This window comes from Sitophilus oryzae, unplaced genomic scaffold, assembly GCF_002938485.1.
Source record: "Sitophilus oryzae breed Bouriz unplaced genomic scaffold, Soryzae_2.0 scaffold_158_pilon_pilon, whole genome shotgun sequence".
Lineage (NCBI taxonomy): Eukaryota > Metazoa > Arthropoda > Insecta > Coleoptera > Curculionidae > Sitophilus > Sitophilus oryzae.
In genome coordinates, this window is record NW_022146269.1 from 1,952,167 (window position 1) to 1,975,056 (window position 22,890).

General features: G+C 31.9%; 2 protein-coding genes across 4 annotated transcripts in view; both read right to left on the reverse strand.

Moving 5' to 3' along the window:
* LOC115879901 overlaps positions 1-12,396 on the reverse strand; it is a 35,880-nt gene extending 23,484 nt beyond the window's left edge. For both annotated transcript variants that reach the window (XM_030896942.1, XM_030896943.1), the window contains exons 1-2: positions 12,308-12,396; positions 694-887 (exon numbers count right to left, since the gene is read on the reverse strand). In XM_030896942.1, the coding sequence (XP_030752802.1) occupies positions 694-887; positions 12,308-12,359 (246 nt within the window). In that variant the 5' untranslated portion in view covers positions 12,360-12,396. The remainder of the gene's footprint in view (positions 1-693; positions 888-12,307) is intronic.
* Positions 12,397-20,647: 8,251 nt separating this feature from the next.
* On the reverse strand, positions 20,648-21,904 carry LOC115879858 (exosome complex component RRP42). Of its 2 annotated transcripts, none has more exons than XM_030896876.1 (6): positions 21,862-21,904; positions 21,682-21,825; positions 21,431-21,627; positions 21,208-21,373; positions 20,978-21,157; positions 20,648-20,921 (listed from the first exon to the last, which is right to left on the reverse strand). In XM_030896876.1, exons 2-6 carry the CDS (start codon positions 21,727-21,729, stop codon positions 20,661-20,663), a joined length of 852 nt encoding a protein of 283 aa, XP_030752736.1. In that variant the 5' UTR covers positions 21,730-21,825; positions 21,862-21,904; the 3' UTR covers positions 20,648-20,660. The 2 variants fall into 2 exon arrangements, with proteins under 2 accessions (XP_030752736.1, XP_030752734.1); XM_030896874.1 differs by having other exon boundaries at positions 21,682-21,834; positions 21,871-21,890.
* Between the last annotated feature and the right edge of the window lie 986 nt (positions 21,905-22,890).

The window sequence follows — 22,890 nt, forward strand, 5'->3', positions numbered from 1 at the left end:
TTTGATTCCAGGTTTTGTGTGGGTTCCGGTTGCCTTTTTCCTGCTTCCAGTTATTTATCCGTGAAGCTGTGAAAACATTTATTTATCTTCAAGTTTCTGTAAGTCAATGCACTGTTACTTTACTAATTCGCTTTAACACAGCATCTCTGATATTATTTAAATATTTAATATTGATACAGTAGTTTATTGGTTTATAGCTCTTTAATTGTGTTGATTTGCATATTTACATTGTTCTAAATTCCAAATAAATATTTTTGAGTAATTTTGTTGTATTATTTACTACTAGAAAGAGTAAAAAGTATATTAACCCTCATTTAAACCTCCTGAACAGCCCGCCATTAAAAACCGGAAACGGAAATAAATTTCATAAAATTGAAATTGTCATGTCTATGTCATGTCAAATGTCCCAGCCGCCATATCTGAAAATTAGTTACCCAGGCAGCCACGCTGTTTCCATAATTTAACATTGACTTGACACTTCTTCTTGTATTTATTATTTTATGCTTTCAAACTCACTGCTATCGTCCAGGGAATGCTAGCATTCACTAGTAAAAGTTGATTTTAAGAATAGCTGTTGAACTTTTACTGGCGTAGTCTTAGCATATCAGTGAATGTGAGCTTTTACTAGTAATTGTTAACAATCACTGATTTCCAACTTTTACTGTAACATATAGATTTCCCACTTAGTCTTACCTCAACAACGCCGTCTGTCTTCAGCAAAATACATGTAGCGTCGGTATTCCGATTAATGAATCTATAAAGAGCGGCGCCGCTATCATCCTTCGGTGCTTTGGTTGTTGTCGTGAGGATTTCGACAGTGGGCCTTCTGGGTCGTGATGTCCCCTTATTGACATTTAGTGATTCCGTAAAAGTAAATAGGACCAGAACTAGAAGAGAAATAATAAATTAATAGTTTTTAGAAATTCTTATCTACTTTATTTCTATTTGAGTTCATGAATTTAAATCTAATAAATATCTGTCAATTCTAAATAAAAATAATAAAGTTTGCAAAAAATGCCATAAAATTTAGGTGAAAGAATAGTAGTAGGTAGACGAGATCCACTAACATATACCGGGTGCGTCTCAAAAGTGGCTCACCCCTATAACTTTTTTATTTTTTCAGATAAAAAACGAGATTTGGTATATTAGTATATGACGTAAATTGGGATTGATTGACGCATTCAATTGTTTTTAGTCACTTCCTCTTTCACGGGACATGACAGTATTCGGTACTTTTTTACTTTATTCGATAACAAATTACACTCTGAATAGAATGACATATCATATGTCAACTTTTGACATTTTCGCTTTAAAAAAAATCGTATTTTAAATTTCAATCTAGAGTGCCATGGTTGTGTCAAAAACACGAATTTTTATTCAAGGAGTCTTGGAAAAATAGATTTGATCGTCTAATGTTTTTCGTGTCTTGTCCTGGCCGGTTGAAAAATGCACAAATCGTATTTTTAACCATATCTTAATTATTTCAAATGGAATTAGTGTGGCTCAATAGCATAATTGGAAAAAGCATTTTTTTACGAATAATTTGATACCACACACTTTGTATTTCGAGTCAAATTTTCGTTACGAACCGCAAGTTATAATTTCAAATACACCATATGCAAAAATGTCAAAAGTTGACATATGATATGTCATTCTATTCAGAGTGCCATTTTTTTATCGAATAAAGTAAAAAAATACCGAGGATGCCATTTAAAAATCAAAACTTGTAGTTATTTCCGGTGAAAAAGGAAGTGACTAAAAACAATTGAATATGTCAATCAATCCTAATTTATGTCATATATTAACATACCAAATCTCGTTTTGTTATCTGAAAAAATAAAAAAATTATAGGGGTGAGTCACTTTTGAGACACACCCGGTATATATCGTCCGTCATACAGTGTCACAGATAACTTGTGATTAACAGTGAAATTAGAAAATAGTTTTTGCTTTAAATCATATTAAAAATTACATAAGAGATCTGTCAAATTAAAAGTAGTGCTAGCTACTTACAGCTAAAAATAAAAAAGAAACAAACTATTTTAGAAACTTTTTTTTCGAATAGGCACTTTTAAAATTCGTCCAATAAACTCATTTTTGTACCATGTATTACTTTAAATGTCAAATTTGACAGATATCCAAAAGGTTTATTTTATTGTCATTTTTAATCTACTTCACTATTTCAATCTGATTTCAAAACAAAATCTAACGCCATAATCAAATTTTGTCTAATCTCATCGGTTCGAAACGTCGAGAGCGTCATCCTGTAGCCCATCCCTAATTATACCGAAATCAACCCACATGTTTCTTCAATATCAAATCCTTAGTCCCACTCTGATGAAGATGTAAACGAAACGTCGTATCCAAATTTGCTGGGTGGGTTGAGATCGACGTTGTTCGCAATCGGACGACGTCAACTTTTGACGTTTCTTACGTCAAAACTAACTGTCACAGTGACACGTGTCGTACACGGTCAAGTTGGCCTTGGTCCAATCTATCGACATACCAAATTTCATTTAAATCGGACGATATTTTAATTTGATTCATTGACGATGGGGTTTCGTAATGCACGAAACTTCGTCAAAATATCATGAAAAGATCACATAGGGCCCGAGTTACGACGCTCCAAAGAACAATCTCAAAATCTCATCTCTTCCTCAGTGACTTACCACTTTCTTTCTCGCTAGCTCGTGTGTCAAGGCCTTGTCGTGTCACAGCCTTGAATTTTTACTCACATCGCGTGTAAAGAAGTTTCACTTCAAAAAAATTCCATATGATGCTGCATTCTATGAATAGGTACCGTATGATTAAAACAGGCGCCGGCGTACCGAAACAAAAAACGGTTCTAAAAAAAATTTCTTCCTTCTCATAGCCAAGTTGAAGTTTTTAAGCGCATATACATATTAATAACAACAATAATTTATTTATTAAATAAATGCCTATTAAAATTGGAAATCACACTTCCCTGCAATGATGTTGACTTTTAACAAATTTTCAATAGCAATCTTATACCTATTTTATAACGAGTAGATGTTTATCATTGGTTTGAGCACAGAATATCTAGCTAGGCAACAGAAAAATACTCGAAATGAAAGAGCTAAAATTTCACAAATAAAATACTAGATGGCGCGACAATATCATAATCAGAATATAATTGGAAATTTTCGGTTTTGGATCGACGGCACGTCGACGGCCTTGAACAACCTTGAAGCTCGGCTAAATATGCACAGTTGCCAGATTCAAAAAGACTTTAATTGGCATCCCATTCTTTTTCTGGCGTATAATAATTTCTTTCTATTCTTCGTTTCTTGTCAGATACACTTATATTAATTATTCGTTTGGCTTTTAAAATAGTTTTAAATGTTAACTAAGGAAATTACCTTTAAAATTAATAATATACAGGAGGGCGATTGATAGTGATATTTGTTAATGCTGAAACGTCAGTAATGAAATATACGTTTAAAATAATGGAAATAATTTATTAAAATGCAGTATAAAAAATGTTAAGTGACTAAAAAAATACTATAATAACAAATTTCTTCTGTTTTTACCACGTTATTTATATAGACCTACCTAGGTAGATTTTAAAAAGTGATACAGGTACAATAATTAATAATATATTAGTTCGGCATAAAAGTTGCTGTCACGACATCGTACAATAAATTAAAATTCGTAAAATAAATTGTAATTATTAATTAAACAAATCTTTATAAAGAAACGCAAGTATACCAAATTTTGGCCCAATCGAACTACAGGAAATGATATCATAATATTTTACTCTATTATGGTACCACTCGATATGCTTCATAATATTGCAATATCACCGAAGATCCGTAGTATACCAAATTAAAGCACAATCGAACGCCAGGAAATGGTATCGTAATATGGTACTATAGGTAGGTACCACTTTATATGCATCAGAGTACCATCATATTACAATGTCAACGAAGATACGTAGTATATACCAAGTTTAAACTCAATCGAACGCCAGGAAATGGTATCGTAATATGGTACTACATTATGGTACTTCTTGGCTTCATGGTACCATAATATTGCAATATCATCAAAAATACGCAAGTATAATCAAATATGAGCGAGCCCAGTCGAACGTCAGGAAATTGTATCATAATATGGTACTATATAGAAGGTACCACTTTATATACATTATAGTACCATCATATTACAGTGTCACCGAACATACGTAGCATACAAAGTTTAAGCCCAATCGAACGAAAGGTAATGGTATCGTAATATGGTACTACATTGTGGTACCCCTTGATATGATTCATGGTACCATAATATTGCAATGTCAAAAAATACGCAAGTATAATCAAATATAAGTCCAATCGAACGTCAAGAAGTGGTATCATAATATGGTACTATAGAAGGTACCACTTTATATGCATCAAAGTACCATCATATTCCAATGTCACCGAACACACGTAGTATACAAAGTTTAAGACCAATCGAACGCCAGGAAATGGTATCGTAATATGGTACTACATTGTGGTACTCCTTGATATGCTTCATGGTACCATAATATAGCAATGTCAAAAAATACGCAAATATAATCAAATATAAGTCCAATCGAACGTCAGGAAGTGGTATCGTAATATGGTACTATATTAAGGTACCACTTTATATGCATCAAAGTACCATCATATTACAGTGTCACCGAAGATACTTACTATACCAAGTATAAGTCCAATCGAACGCCAGGAAATTTAATTACAATCAAACGTTACAAAGTGATTGTAATTCAGCTCGTAAGATTTAGCTCCAACTAACATGGCAAGTTAAATACCTAAACGTTTGAAAAAAGAGCTCTGATCTATTTTAATACGTTTAAATGATGTAGCAAATTTAAGCTAAGCTGTAAGCTTTATCAGGAAGTATTACAATATGAATTAGATAATGGCAACACTGCATAAAATCCTTTTAAATTTCGTTTGTAGAAAACTATTTTCTTTTAAATTTATCGCCCTCTATTATGTAGTAGCGAAACTACCGCATCAAAATATCTGATTTGGAGACAGGCTTTTAAAGCCTGTCTCCTTTTGATGCCTACGATTTTATACGTGTAACGAGGCTTCTGTTGCGTAGCTAGATATTCTGTGGTTTGAGTCTGCAAAAATCTGTTAATGTTACAGCAAAGGTTATAGTTCATATGAATAAAATATTAACATATATACGAACTTTGTATAATTATTTGAGCGCATTCTGTGTTTTTTCAGCTCTTATTAGGCTGGTGATAGGACGGAAACCCTAAAGGTAGTAACACTTAAAAAACTACAGAATATATAGGTACTTTAAGCTAATAATAAACAATAAAAGTTTCTAAAATACTCAAAAATTAAGTTAAATATGGAAAATACATCTAATAATATTAACGATTTTATGTACGATATTTAAACATGAAAATTTAACAGTTCGTAACTTACATTTTTGTCTTAATCTTTAAACATTTATTTTTGTACATATCATTTGTTCAAACAGGAAAACATCTATATTACTGGTATTGTTCACAGATATTTTATATATTATTCACATGTAATTAAAATTATATGTAAACGATTAATTTAATTTATACAGGGTGTTTACCACATACGACAAGGAGTATTGTAGCTAAACGATTAGATTTTTACAAATTTTAAGTTTTAGGTTCATTGAAGGACTATTAGAGCTACAATTTAGAAATAATTTACAAGATACAGAGTGTTCCAAATAAGTAAAAAATGCTATAGTTGTATTTTTTTAAATGGAACACCCTGTATATTATTCTATTTTTAGATCCTACGATTAAAATAAAGGTAAATTTTATTAAGGTTTATCACACTTAAACCTTACGGTTTTTGAAATATTTTCAATTTTGTGAAATTGCAGTAAAAATTTCTCCAGGATATCAAAGTTTTTAATACTAAATATTTACTGAAGTTTATTTATTGATCAGTTATTGTGTTGCAAGAATAAAAATTATACTGCCTTATACAGAGTGTCTAAAATTTTATTTTAAATAATTACTAGCTTTAAACGGAAATAATTTGTTTAATTTAAATGGAACGCCCTGTATATTTTAGGAGAATCAGATGCATAATTTAATTGTCTATCAAATTGTATGATACCACTTTTTACCTATCCCTTCAAGTTTTCCTAGAAAATGCATTTTCTTATAATTTTGACCTGATTTATAAATATACCCATGGAATATTGACATTTTAGATTGTTTTTAAAGCAGCAAATGTACAAAATGTACAGGCTAGTAATATTATCGTTTTTAACACAATGATAATATTACTAGCCCATTTGTATGCAAAAAGAAAACTATTTAAATCTTCATAAAAGAGTATACCATTAATTAAATATACCACCATTATTTCCGCCCAAATACTAATTAATTACATACTTAATTATGTTCGTGAATAAATTATTCAAAATAAATGTGGATTTGAATCAGAAATCAATATAATAATAAGTTATAAAAATGAATGTCTCTGTTATTACAAATAAGCATTTGTCAAAAAATGAAATATCATTTTTAAGGTGTTACTTTTTACCACACTGTTTAATACACAGAAAAAATTCAGTTTTTTAGTTTTTGGAGCAATTATTATTAATGAACGCAAACAGTCAATTAATGTAGTTTGAATACTGGAATCATTTTAATTGGTCCTTTTTAACAAATATTTAAACAGTTTTTTTATTTTTTAATGAAATAAACAAGTATATCGAGAATATTAGTATCTGTACTCTTTAAAAATTTGGTACATCTTTAAAAATAATCTAAAATGTCAGTCTTCCATGGATATATTGATAAATGAATTTAAAATTACAAGAAAATGCATTTTCTACGGAAACTTGAAGCTATAGGTAAAAATGGTATAATACAATTTGATGACAATAAATTGTGCATCTGATTCTCATAAAATATACAGGGTGTTCCATTTAAGTTAAACAAGTTATTGCCGTTAAAAACTGTAATTAAAAATAAATTTTAGGCCTTGTATAGGCTAGTATAATTTTATTATTGTGATCACAAATAAAGCTCAGTAAATATTTAGTATTAAAAACTTTGATGTCTGCTGGGAGATGAAGCTTAAAATTTTGACTACAATTTCACAAAATGAAAAATATTTCAAAAACAATGAGGTAAGTGTAATAAACCTCCATCAAGGTACCTTTATTTTAATCGTAGAAACTAAATGTAATAATACACAGGTGTTCCATTTAAAAATACAAGTTTTGATATTTTTTATTTATTTGGGACACTCAATCTTGTAACAATATATTTAAATTGTAGCTCTAATAATCACTTCAACAAACTTAAAACTTACAATTATCCAAAAATCTAATCCTTTACTACTAATATTCGTATCAATGGGGGAGAACAACCCCTACTAATGAAAATATATTTTACAAAAAGAAATGATAATCACGTACACAAAGTATGTAGGATAATAAATTATCAATAAAGATAAAATTTTACACTAAATTTTATGTTTCAAATATTATAACTCATAACGATAAAACATTTATTATTAATAAAATAAATATGTAATATAATTTCAGTTCTAGAACAAAATTGTAGGTACAATACAAATGTGTGTTCATACCGAAAAAGAGTTTACTTATAAAGTCGGCAAATATTTAAACAGCCGTCTGACAGTAATTTTATTGATCATACGTAATTAAGGTAAGTCTATTAGTTCGCCTCATTTTAGTTATTAGTAGTAATGGATATGTTATCTTCCATCGGAATCAATAAGACTTTATATTAAAGATATTTATCACAAACATGTATTATGTAGAGTATTTCTTCTTCATATAAATAAACTAAAATATAACTAATTCAACATTATATCAAACCTGAACAATTCTCTATTGTTTAAATAATCTAAAATATTCAATTAAGTGCATTTATAAATCCCTTGCTGACACAGAACATCAGAATAGGTGACGCCGACATAAAAGAAACACATATATACAAATATCTCGGGCACGAAATACAAATCGGAAAGAACAACCAAACACACGAGATACAGCGCAGAATAGGTTTGGGTTGGGCTGCTTTTGGCAAACTGCGGGAGACCTTTAAAAGTGATATACCTATATGCTTGAAGAGGAAAAGTTTATGAACAATGCGTCTTGCCGGTAATTACATATGGAGCGGAAACTCTAACATTAACGAAGAAGTCAGCAGAAAATTTAAGAGTAGCCCAGAGAGCCATGGAGAGAGCCATGCTTGGAATAACTAAAAGAGACAAAATTCCTAATAACACTATCAGACAAAAACCAAAATTAAAGACATAGTGGAACACGTAACTCGAATGAAATGGAGATTGGCAGGTCATGTGGCGAGAACATCTAAAGACAGGTGGACTAGAAGATTGTTAGAATGGCGACCTCGAGCAGATAAACGTAGCAGAGGCAGACCACCGACACGCTGGACCGATGATGTAAAGAGGATTGCTGGAAATTGGATGATGACGGCCCAAAATCGAGAGACATGGAGAAATATGGAGGAGGCCTACGTTCAGCAGTGGACAACGATGGCTACATGATGATGATGATGATAAATCCCTTTAATCGTTATTACAAAACACTAGAAAGAAAATCGAGAACAAAACCCATCACAAAAAAGTTATCTAACAAAATTAACTAAAACTAAAAAACACAATAAAATACAAAGCTGGAAAGAATTAACTCGCATAGACTAACTTAAGCATTTAATCTAAGGGACATTATAATTTCTCCCCTCCCAGCTGTGTTTTTCTTTTAATCTTGCGAAAATATCCAATTCCGTATTGTATTTCTTTTATTTCTTAATAAATTTGTGTGATAATAAGGCCATATGAACAAAACTACTTGAAAAAACGCATTTTTATAGTCTAAGATCCGGCTGCATGACTATTACGCTCATCGTTTTTTTTAAACGAAACCTAATTTTTACGTATATTTATGAATAGGAAAATACACTTTTCACAGGGTGTCTATCAAAAACTTACCACAACTATATTTAATTAATAATAAAAACTGATTTTGGAGACGACATTACGCTCATAATTTTTTTTGACCATTTATATGTCGAATTAAAGCTATTTTTATTCTGCATATGATGTTATAAGGGTTACAACCTATCAAAAACTAGCCGCAAATAGAGGTTGCCACTAGCTCCTGCCACTGCCACTCATTGCCACTGCCACTAGCTCCTACCTATAATAAAAACTTAGAAATGTTGTAAGTGCCAAACTAAAGTACATATAGTCTGTGAAACGAATAACTTTGAATTTGACAGTTCCCGCGGGCTTTTCTAGTGTTAATTTTATTAAGTTAGCAACTTGCGGCCATCATGACGCAATGCCGTCTCCAATGGCACGGCCATAGAGCGAGATTTATGACGTCACGCTAGTTAGATACTACGGATTAATAAATATGTATTAATTAATAAATATATATATGTTACTATAAGCGCGCTAAACCTAGGATTTAACAAAAGCATTAACTAATTAGGTTAGCCTGGTTATTTGGAAGGCGTTAGTGCATTGGTTAGCCTGGTTATTTTGAGGGTCTTAATGCATTGGTTAGCCTGGTTATTTGGGGGGTGTTAATGCATTGGTTAGGTGGTTATTTGGTGGGGTTGGTTGGTTTTTACTACCACTTGCTTTTGATAAATCCTAGGTTTTACTGCATTTCGGACATTTACAGTAACATATATATTTAGTATATTTTATATGTAATTTTTTGGATTATATTTGACACTATTTTTTTCATATGACACAACACTGATGAAGGCTATAATTTTAGCCGAAACCAAATGAAAAAAAATGAAAAACTAAATGAAACCTTAATCAGCGTTTTTCCCGAACCTAAATCCCAAGAAAATCAAAAATTTTAGAATAATTTTACATATAAAATGACAGCGATCTTTCTTTCATAGGTGACGCCTTTTTTTCCATGATATTGTATTATTTGCAAATATAATTTTTCGAACATTGATACTTGCAAAATATGCATTTAAATTTTGTAAATGTAATTAATAATACATCACTATTAGTAGATATTGAATGTTTTTTTTAAATTAGATCGATTTTCAAAACCCCAAATTTAAAACATATTTTACATTTTACCCATTATCTTATGTACCTATTCATTATTTGTAAATTGTAAAACATTTGCTGCATTTGTATGGTTTGTATAAATATGTAAATATGATATTAACTGTATATTATGTATATTTCATGTAAACTATATCGTTTTTAAAATACAAACCAAAAATTCGAGGAATAATTATGTTTTCCATGTATTCTACAACATATTTATTAATCCGTAGTATCTAACTAGCGTGACGTCATAAATCTCGCTCCGAGGCTGCTCTATTAGAGACGGCATTGGTCTGATATTTAGAAATGTCAAAAGCTGATGACATTTTACTTTTGACAATTATGTCAATTCGTGTTGATTTTTGCAAGAAGAGGAAGAACTGTCACTTGTTTTATTATTTTCCTTTTCTATTTCACGAAAGTAAGAAGAGTTACCTATCTGATTCGTTCAGGCACTCAATTTAAAGAATATCAGTAACTTTTCTGATAGAGGGATTTTATATTTGCTATGTTGGTAAAAAATAACGGTCAAAATTCAAAGTTATTCATTTTATAGACTATACTAGGATGTAATTTAGGAAAATATTTTAACTTATAGAGGGTGGCTCAAAAAAGTGTGAATGTGAAGTGTGAAATGGAACATAAAAATACTTGTATATTAGCCCTGTATATAATTGCATTTTTGGTTTCCTTTCTGATCACTTTACATAATCCTATGATATTATTAAATATGTTTCAATAGTTTCAGAGATATTAATAAATAAATAAATAAAGTATTCAGAAAATTTATTTTCATTCTGTTTGAAAAAAACGAAGAAAAATTATTTATATTTTAGAAATTTTGGCATAGAATTTTGAACACCCGGTATAGTTTAAGATTACGATATTTATACCAAAGTAAGTTCAGACCAACAATAGTAAATATTTAGTATAGTTTAGATTCAGAACATTTCTTGTATTTTAATAATTTTGAAAGAAGGCTGAAAACGTTTCTTTTTTTTTAATTTATTTATTAATATCCCTAAAAGTATCGAAACATATTTAATAATATCTTAGGATTATGTAAAGTGATCAGAAAGGAAGCCAAAAATGCAATAATATACAGGCAGGGCTAATGAGAAGCTAATAAGTATTTTTATGGTCCATTTAAAAAGTCATCCCGATCCACTCACACTTTTTTGAGCCACCATCTATAAGTTAAAATATTTTCCTGAAATACATCCCAGTATCACGTACATCCTTTAGTTTGATACTTATACACAATTCCTAAGTTTTTTAATATAGGATCTACAGATGCTCGACGCACTTTTGTCGGGCTCGTAGAAAAAAAACTATTTGCGGCAAGTTTTTGATAGGCACCCTGTAAAAAGTGGATTCTCCTATTCATAAATATACGTAAAAATTATTTTTTGAATAAAAATACGATGAGCGTGTAATAATCATACAGCCGGACCTTAGACTATAAGTTATTATTTTTAATACAATTTTATAATTTGTCATATATTCAGCAAAAAGAGATAAAACATTTTGCAAGCAAGTAAGCTTCATTCAGAAAAAGTAGCAAGAAATCTAATGCCATTTTTTAAAATTGGAAAAAAATTGAAATGTAATAATTGAAGTGACATTGACCTGAATTCAGTGCCTAGTGATGCTTCTAATCCTTCTAATTTTCCTAATCTTTAATGATGAAAATTAATAAAATTTAATAATAATTATACGCTATTAACCTGCCTTTTCTCTTTTAAACATTAAGTACCAGTATACAGCATAGTACATAGTACAGCAATTAAAAATATAAAGAAAAATGAATTATTTACATATTTCTTTAGGTTTAAAATGAAGTAAAAATTTAATAGAACAAAGTCAGATACGGTAGATGTTCTTATTGCCTCTTTCATTACTAATTACAATTATTTCATTCAACCAACTATCTTTAATAAATAAAAAATGAGCGAAAAATGAGTATTTCTACAGATCTATTTATATTTTATCTTTTTATTTACTTTTAAAAATGTTTTAATAAACTCATTAACAGTTAAAAAATTTAATTCAAAATAGAAAATATATTTTTTTTATATTCTCTTTATATACCCAGTTCTTGTACCTATATTTTATAGAATGTAGAAGGGATGGTTTTTCTAAAAAAGGCTACTAACACAACATTTTACAAAATAGTCTATTGACCAAATAGAAACGGACATTTTTACTTACACAAGATAAAAATGTTGAAAAAAATACCCGTGATCGTCCAAGCCCGAGCCATCTTTACCACCACACGACCTTTCAAAGAGAGAGCGAACGTTTAGACTGTGTAAATGTTGCGAAAACATTCGTTCGACATAATCCATTCTGAGTAGGCTCACGCAGAATCATTGGGCGATGTCAATAAAAGGGCGCAAGCGTAAAAATCAAAAACGTGGGTGCCCATTTCGTTGAAACCCTTTTAGCCGCCAACGTCGAGAATGACCTGAGAACATTTAGTGAGTGGGAGAAGCAAAATATGGGTAGAACTTCCGTTTGTTACGTTAACCCCGTAATTGTTATTTTTAATATCAACATAGTAACATCATTTTTTTTTGCTTTTTATTTTTTTAAATTCGTAATTTAAAAAAAAATACAGTTTATGTTGTGATTTCAAATCAACCCCAATACCGGGTGCGTCTCAAACGTGGCTCACCCCCCTATAACTTTTTTATTTTTCCATATAAAAAAAATGAGATTTGGTATTCAATTGTTTTTGGTCACTCTGTTTCACCGGAAATGACTACAACTTTTGATTTTTAAATGGCAGCCTCGGTATATTTTTACTTTATTCGATAGAAGATGATTCCTGAATCGAATGACATATCATATGTCAATTTTTGACATTTTCGTTTAAAGAAAATCGTATTTTAAACTTGTATAAAGTAAAAAAATACCGAGGGTGTCAATTAAAAATCAAAATTACAGAATACATACTTTAAACTAATAATCTATACTCTATACTAACATATAAAATCCTTAAGTGACTCACTGTTAATCACGATCCTGCTCAAACCACTCAACGTAAGGAGCACAATTTTGGCATACAGGTTGATTCTAGGGTGTAACTACAGGTTCGATAAGAAGGGATTTTTCGAAATTCCAGTTCCAAGGGGGTGAAACCACCCCTGAAATATTACAATATTTTTTATTTAAAAAACGGTCAAGTTTCCGAAAAAACGCTTAAACACGTATATTTTATTTTGTTTTTTCACATATTTTAAGATTTTTTAAAAATGTATACAGGGTGTTTCGAAAAATCTGGTCATTGGTTAATCACGATTCTGCTTAAAGCGCTTGACGTAAAAAGCTGATTTTTGGAAAACGGATTGACTTTAGGGTGTAGAGGTTCGATAAGAAGGGATTTTTCGAAACTCGAATTCTAAGGGGGTGAAACCGCCCCTCAAATATTAGAATATTTTTTATTTAAAAACCGGTGAGTTTTTCGGAAAAACTCTTAAACACGTGTATTTTATTTTGTTGTTTTACATATTTGAAGATATTTTAAAAATTTATACAGGGTGTTTCATAAAATATGACCATTGAGTAATTACGATTCTGCTTAAACTGCTTGACGTTTAAAGCTGATTTTTGGCAAACGGATTGACTGTGGGGTGTAGAAATTCAATAACGAGGGATTTCTCGAATCTCAAATTCCAAGAGGGTGAAAACACCCCTCGAATATTACAATATTTGTTACTTAAAAAACGGTTAGTCTTTCGGGAAAACGCTTGGACACGCATAATTTATTTTGTTTTTTTAGATATTTTGAAATGTTTTAAAAAATCATACAGGGTGTTCCAAAAAGTTGGGTAATTGATTAACCACGATTCTGCTTAAACTGCTTGACTTAAAAAGCTTATTTTTGGCAAACTAATTTTTCGAAAGTGAAATTCCAACGAGACGAATCTACCCCCCAAATATTACCAAGTTATATAATAATATCGCCATATTGTTTTTTCTCAGGCTAACATTAAATGTGAGAAAAGTTTATCCAGTTTGTATGTTAATGGAAATACTTGCTCTGCTTTATCATCACCATTACAAATGATTAATTCGACGCGAACGCAGTCGCGGGTACACTCTAGTAAACAATAAAAGTTTCTAAAATATTCAAAAACTAAATTAAATATGGAATATACATCTAATAATATTAACGATTTTATGTACAATACTTATTAAACTTAAAAAGTTAAATATTTTATAAATATACGTCTTAATATTTGAACATTTATTTTTTGTAGTACATATCTGAACAGGAAAACATTTTATATCACTGATATTGTACCACACATGTAATTAAAATTCTATGTAAACGATTAATTTAATTTATATAACAAAATTATATATTTCACAAAGAAATGACAATCACGTACAAAGAAATTATGTCAATTAGAAATCAAAAGTAATCATTTCCGGTGAAACAGCAAGTGACCAAATACAATTGAGTACGTCAATGAACCCTAATTTATGTCATATACTAACATATTAAATTTCGTTCTTCTATCTAAAAAAAAAATAAAAAAGTTATAGGGGTGAGCCACTTTTCAGACGAACCCGGTATAAAGGGTTCTGCAACAATGCGTCGGGCATCTGTAGGTGCTACAAGAAAGAACTTTTTTTTAGATTTAGATTATATTAGATTGTTGGAGGTGGCTATCGGCCTGATCCACTGCAACCTGTTCAGATCAATTGTGGTCCTCTTCTGGTCCTTAGGTTACGTCTTCAGCCCTATATTTTCAAAATGTCTAGCAACATAGAGATAGAACCCTCCATAATGGTCTATCATTGCCTATTACAGAGAACCGCACATTTTCCAGGCTGTCGCGCCGACATAAAATGTGTTTTGTCGTTTCTTCTTCAGATTGACAGAACCTGCACATTCGTCCGTCAATCCCGTTAGCTTTAGATGCTTCTTCGGCTCACGATGCCCTGCTAGTAGACACACTACGGCTTTGACTGTCCTTCTGTCTTTGCTTATCAGGTCTTCCGTGAAATTCTGCCGAATGTTCTACTATGAACTTTTTTGCTTGTCTCTGCCCAGGTGAATTTCCCCACCATTCTAGAGATTTGTTATTGGCCACCCATCATTTTGTGGCCATTCTAATGACTAGTTTTGCAACGCCGCAGAAGGGTTCTGTACCTATGAGGACCTTCCTAATGTCGATTCTAGGTCAGTTTGGTATCTAATGTGATTTCCAGATACTTGACCTCCTTCGAGAAATGAATCTCTTCCCTGCAGGGTCTTAGAGGTCCTAGCAGTCCCCTCAAATTTCTTTGATTGGTAAAGGGGTTTATTACTCTCTTTGTAAAGCTAATATTTAGTCCTTCCCATGTCACCTATGATTCCATAATATTCAAGGCCTTCTGCATTATCTCCCCTATCTCCCCTATTCTTGCATTTAACGTGTCTTAACGTGGCTTCTCTAGCGGTAGTCAGACCACTTCGTGGAAAGATTTGGGGCCCGAAAATACAAATAATGATACTACCAAATATTGTGATGGTTTGGTGTTGTATTACCAAAGGTAACAAGCAACAATCAACCTCAGCAAGATGCATGCAAAGACTCAACTGAGCATAAGAGAGGCAATGAAATTAACGGCCACCGCATCAATGGAACGGCACTTCTGGACCTTCCGCCTCTTCACATAGTACAGATGAATAGGACAGAAACAGGACACTGGAAGATAAGGGATACTATCGAGAGACCTCTACTCCAAATGTTATCGGACTAAATGACTCTTTATCACTATCACATACCATTCGCGGTGACTAAAATGGATCGAGGAATGTAGACAGATACAACATTCCTTCAGAATGGACTAAGCTATGAACATAGATGTGTGAAAGAATGCTGACGGAAGAGGAGCTACGGTTTTTGGCAAAAGACCAAAAGCATACTTATCCTTTTTCTTGGGTAAATACTCAACCGTATTGCAGGCAGAAATCTTCGCCATTCTACATTGTGCGAAAGAACACCAATGCAAAACCTTACTCAGGAAAGCTCATTAATGTATACTCAGATAATCAAACAGCAATTAATGAGCTTATAACCCCAAAGGTAATCTCAAAATGCCTGGAAGAATTTGTAACTTTGGCAGTCTGGGTACTGGGCCATAGCGGCATCAAAGGTAAACAAGGAGCGGAAAAATTACCAAGGCAAGTATTATCGACAAGCTATCTTCATCCAGAGCCAGTACTGGGAATATCCAAAATATCCAAAAAGGGACACAGGCACAAGTATAGCAAGGCCTTCATCCAATCATCTAATTTTAAATCCACATAGGAACTGCTAATGCTCAGCAGTTTCTCGGAGGACTTTCTGTAAAGCCAGGTGTTCTGTCAAGTAAAGTCATTCTGTCAGGGTTTGTCACGGGGTTTCTAACAGGATACTGTCTCCTCAACTGATTGAAGCTGAGAAACGGCGAATGCAGATTTTGTGGAGAAAATGGGGAAACACCAGAACACCTCATCACTGAGTGCGCCGAGACAGCCGTTTGTGCCATAAAGTTTGGTACGGCTGATGGGGGAGATGGAGAGCTGGCCTCTGAGGAGCCATCCAGATAATCGCTTTTGTCAAAGCCCTGAGACTGTATGATGAATTATAACTCGCTATAACTCAAGGAAGGGAAACATATAGATATAGATAGATCTATAAGGTCACGGTTATTTGGTTAGGTAACCCTCCTTCTAAACGTTCTACATTCAAGTGCTACCTGAACAAGCTGAAGCTGTATCAAGGAAGAAATTGCTGCATACACCGGTTGTTATGCTGTGACACAGAGATAGGAGACTCGGTGGCTCGGTGCAGACATACAAAAAGAATGTCTCCAAAAAAAATCCTATATGGGTATTTCACCACTGCAAGAAAATCTACAAAATTAAATAGTTATTTTTTGTAAATACTTCTGCGTTAAACCTAAACGGAAACTACTTGTCAGAAGTTAGGTTTTTGTACAAATTTGTATAACTGTAAACCTAACTTCTGACAAGTAGTTTCCGTTTCGGTTTAACGCCAGAAGTGTTTACAAAAAATAACTATTTTATTTTGTAAATGTTCTTGCAGTGGCGAAATACCCATATAGGATTTTTTGGAGAGATGAATCCGCCACATAGGTATAGATATTTTTCACAAAAAGAATGGACATACCTACCATACGGCCGAAAAAAGACAGCGTCAGGGATGGCTTAGAAATGGCGATCGCTGAAGTTTATTTAAAAAACTTTCAAAACTATGTAAAATTATATGGAGAATGATGGTCATTTCTAAGCCAACTGGACGCCGTTTTTTTTGAGTATATGGTAGAAACCGGTAGAAACAGGACAAAGACAACGGGCCTTACAGATCGCAGTGTTTCCGGCATAGGACGGCCTCTTCATATTGGGGAAAACTTTTAAAGAAAAATGATATAAAAAGTTACGTGTTTGTATAAAATTTAATTTATTGCAATTATATCCAAAAAACTTACGGCTTTGTCGACTTTTGCAAGGAATTTTAAAGGAAGATATATCTAATAATAATGCTGCAATTAGTCGAAAAGTTTCACCGTTTTCAACATATTATGCTTTCAGACAAGTTTACTTTATGGTGGTCCTGAAACTCTCACTGAGGTCCCACTCCCTCCAAAATTCTTCGCTTGGTAAAGGGAATTATTACGGTCTTCATAGAGCTAATAATCCTTGTAAGAATATATAAACAAGGCTAATATTTATATTAGTCCCTCCCGTGTCACTATGATTCCACCATCGTCCAGGCCCCCTACATTTGCTCCAGTATTGTTGTGTTTTACGTGTCTGATATACGGAGGGTTTAAACCCTCCATACATGAGACACATTAAGATGCGCCCAGTCGGACGACGGATGCATGAAAATGAAGCTTAAATTTTAAATTTCAATAACAGCTACCTAAATTGTAATTTATCCTGAATAGCCTGATATTTAGTTATAAAAATAGCCATTGTATGTTAAACCAAATTTGACCCGAAAAGTTTTACAGGGTGAGACAAAATTAATATTGAACAATGGTCACTTTTAAAAGCAAGTTACTCCTTTATTTTAAATGGAACACCCAGTATATTATTCCGGTGTTTAATGGGGAATTTATATATTTTCAAAATACTATTAAGGTTGCCTATACCCCTCAGACAAAGATTTTCCTTTATATTTTCATTTTTATGATTTTGCCTCAGTAGATTTTTATTATTTGATAAAATCTAGGTGGCTGTGATATACCTTTCGTTAATTTAATAAAAATTTAAGGATGTAGAGTAAAATGTTCAACGGTAATAAAAAAGATACACGTTCAAAACATTACTTATATTTTAATTATTACAACATTAAAACTAGATGTAAAGGTATAATTATGAAACAGATATTAGTTAGATGAAATTAAATGCTTAAAATGCTTCCTTTCTTGTTCACTGCATAAAGTGATTCTATTATCAAAAGACCTTTTCATGTTAAGAGGCATATATGGAGTTCTACTTCGAAAAGCATCAGCTACAATAATTATGCCTCTCATGTTGTCGACAATCCTTGGCCGACTTTTGTAAACACTGTCTTTAACATATCCCCATAGAAAAGTCCAGATAAGCCACATCAGGAGCATTTAAATATTCTATTAACTAATAGAATCTATCATGAGTATCATGAATCATCAGTTCCTTCTGATTTAAGGTAAGGTATTCCATTTTTGGCAAATTTCTGATTTTTTTTTTGTTTTCACCGACAGAAAATGATAGCTAGTTGATAAATTTGAATTAGTTTTATACCAATGTTGAAGTAACGTCAGACATATCACAGCCACCTAGATTTTATCAAATAATAAAGATGTACTGATACTAAATCATAAAAATAAAAATATCTAGGAAAATCTTTCTTTGAGGGGTAGGCAACCTTAATAGTATTTTGAAGAGACATGAATTCCCCATTTAAAATAAAAGAGTAACTTTTTAAAGGTGACCAATGTTCAATATTACTTTTTTATCACCCTGTAGTTATTTTAGCTACATATTATGTTACGCCGGATAAAATCCAATTTACAGCGCTTTCAGATGGTGTGGACCGTCCGCGACTTCGAGCAAGTACCATGAGTTTATATCAGAGATATAGAGATATCTCTGGTTTATATGAACAATTTCACATGGGCGCGTATGCTCCGTTCGACGGAGTTCGTCCGACGGCTATCTTGGAAAAATATGATGGACGGTCCGCTCCATCTGAAAGCGCTGTTCGGTAGCGTTTATTGAAATTTAAAATTTGTTCTTTATTTTTAGAAAATGTTAGATATGTCAAAAACCTTACGTTTTAGACATATACTTCTCTAATAAAACTCACCAAAATTACAAAAAACACAACTTTGATATGTAACTTTTTTGGGGACACCCTGTAGAACTCTCTGTATTTTTAAAACATGCTCTAATATAACTTACATTATGCTCACAAAATTACATTTCAATACAAACTGTCATTCTCCTTAGAGCCTCCGCGTCATATGAGATATGAGAGGCCCCACCCTGTATACCGGGTGCGTCTCAAAAGTGTCTCACCCCTATAACATTTTTATTTTTTCAGTTAAAAAAACGAGATTTAGTATGTTATATAACATAAATAAATTAGAATTGATTGACGTATTCAATTATTTTCGGTCACTTCCTGTTTCACCGGAAATGACTACAACTTTTGATTTTTAAATGGCGCCCTCGGTATTATTTTACTTTATTCGATAGAAAATAACACTCTGAGTAGAATGACATATCATATGTCATTCTAATTTTGACATTTTCGCATATGGTTTATATGAAATTATAACTTGCGGTTCGTAACGCAAATTTGACTCGGAATACCAAGTGTGTGGTATCAAATTATTCGTAAAAAAATGTTTTTTCCAAATATGCTAAAGAGCCACCCTCGTTCTATTCGAAAAAATTGAGGTAAGATTAAAAATACGATTTGAGCATTTTCTAACTGGTCAGGACAAGACACTAAAAACATTAGATGATCAAATCTATTTTTCCAAAGCTCCTTGATTAAGGATTAGTGTTTCTAACATAACCATGGCACTCTAGATTGAATTTTAAAATACAATTTTTTATCAATCGAGAATGTTAAAAGTTGACATATGATATGTCATTCTATTCAAAATGTCATTTTCTATCGAATAAAGTAAAAAAATACCGAGGGTGCCATTTAAAAATCAAAAGTTGTAGTCATTTCCGGTGAAAAAGGAAGTGACTAAAAACAATTGAATACGTCAATCACTCCTAATTTATGTCATATACTGACATACCAAATATCGTTATTTTATCTGAAAAAATGAAAAGTTATAGAGGTGAGCCACTTTTGAGACGCACCCGGTATACTCGTGAAAAAAATCATGAAATCTCTATTGAATTCAATTGAAATAATGACGCATCTTGCGAATATTAACAATTTTTTGAAATAAAAAAAAATGAATTAAATTACTGGTCCAGAAAGCTTTAAATAGCCAAGCAATAGATAACATTCATCAAGAAATAAAAAATAAACCAAACATAAATATTTTATTTTAAGAATCCAAAATCCTGATCAGAAGTAATATGACTTAATGTATCCATAAGAGCTTCATTCAACCTTATTCCTACTTTTTGTCCAAGCTCAAGACTGCTACATAAAGTTTGTGCATGTAATGATCCTATTCCTATTGAAGTTACTGTACTGAAATATTCCTGCGATATTGCAACTACTATTGATCCTACCGAGCACTGCTCTTCTGCTAGATTTGGGTCAACAACACAATTATCTCCTATTTTACATACTGTTACCTAAAAATGCAATTAAAATATATCTGATAGATAACAATAGAGTAGAAAAATCTTACCATCACAGGTGCATTAGTAACATCTAATCTTTCACAGTCAAAAACATTATCAGACACATCTAATTCAACATTATCTCCATCAATATTAACTGACTTAATTAATGGAACTTTTGTATTAAATAAAGCTGCTTTAACAGCTAGTGATACTGCATCAAATAAATTACCTCCACATTCTAATATCTAAATAATAAATGTTATATAATGGTCATTTTTCAGTAATTATAACTTACTAAAATATCAACATAAAGTTTCCAACATTTCTTGCCTTTTAATATGCAAAGCTTCTTTAAGTTAAATGTTTTAGGTGACTTGTACGCTGATGCTAGAATATTTGAAAGTTCTATGGCTAATGTCTCACCACCTCTGCCTTCAAAATCAGGAGTAGCATTAGCAGAACTAACAAGGAAAAAATATATAACTAATAATTTTAAAATAGTAAGAGTTAATTTTTACCAATCAACAAAGAATTCGATTTTGCCTTCGAAAGGCCGTTCAGGTAGTGGAGTATCAACTTCAATTTTTACAGCAACCAAAATATCTGTGTTTGCTAATCGCAATCTTGCTGAGCCAAAAGCATGTTGTACAATATCGGTCTCGATTTCAATGGGGCGGTATCCTTCTCTGTCTCTTCCATCCGACCGAAAGTTCTCCTTAAAAGAATAATATGATTTATTTGTTACCTTTATTAAATTCAATGAATTTACCGCTACACCGTGAAGAATGAATGTTTTCTCGGCATCACAGAGCGACATATTTTCTTTTAAATATTCTACTATGAACTTCAACAGAAATGTATACAAATGTTTTGTAAAATTCAAAATTCGATAAAAAATCTTTTATATGTATATGATAAAAATTTTTATTGTTAATCTCGTTAATCTAAGGATAAAAATCATTTAAATCTCTGTTTATCTCTAAATAAAAAAAATATTTATAAAAAATATTTTTGGTTAAAGCATTAGAACTACGGATTAGAACTATAGCAAAGAGAACATAATACCTACTTTTTGATATATGATTAGGAGTGTACTTTTAGCAGAGATCTGTGGCAGAGATATAGACATAAGACTTTTAAGTCATACAGAAACTATGTAAAGTTTATTTTATATTTAGATATGCTTTTAGTTCAATAGAACTACTAACCGATCAGAAACCACAGAAGCTTGGACTACCAGATTCCTAGATCATATATTCTAAAAAGTATATATGATCAAGAGTTATTCGGGATGATAAACGGTTATTCATTTATAAAATCATTTAAAATAATTTTTATGATAATACCATATGTGGATAATACATTTTTGGGACCCTGTCTAGATTAGCCTAGATATGGCCTAGATTAGTCTTGGCAGCAAAAAGCAGGCGTCAACTTAACTTACCATGATCAGTACCAGTCAAAAACGCTTTTTAATTCATTATTTAATGGTTTGGTCAGAGCTATTCTTGGGGTCAGAGTGTATTCCTTCGATTCCATAGGATTGTGCGCTATGATTGTGCGCGTTCAGGGAACACAGCGGCTGACCGACCGCTGAGTATTTTGCTCAGCGGCTGACTGTTTTTGCATGTAAAAAGAGACCGTTTAGGGAAACCGCTTACTAAGCCGCTGACCGTCCCTGAACGCGCCCATTATGCTTTATTTATAGCAGCTCTTTTAACGTTTAAAATAAAGCATAAAATTGACAAACTGGCCTATGTCAATATTTATACTTCTTTTAAATAGGTACTCCTCAAGGGTACTCCTTTACCAATCCGCTTTTCGGTACTTCATTCAAGTATAATAATACATTTTTGTTGTAGGCACATATTTATTGAAAATGTTCCTAACATAAAGAATGACGAGGCTACTAATAGCTAATAGCTGCTAATAGTAGAGAATTCTTTTCTTTTCTATGATTAGAAAGATGATCTGTGAA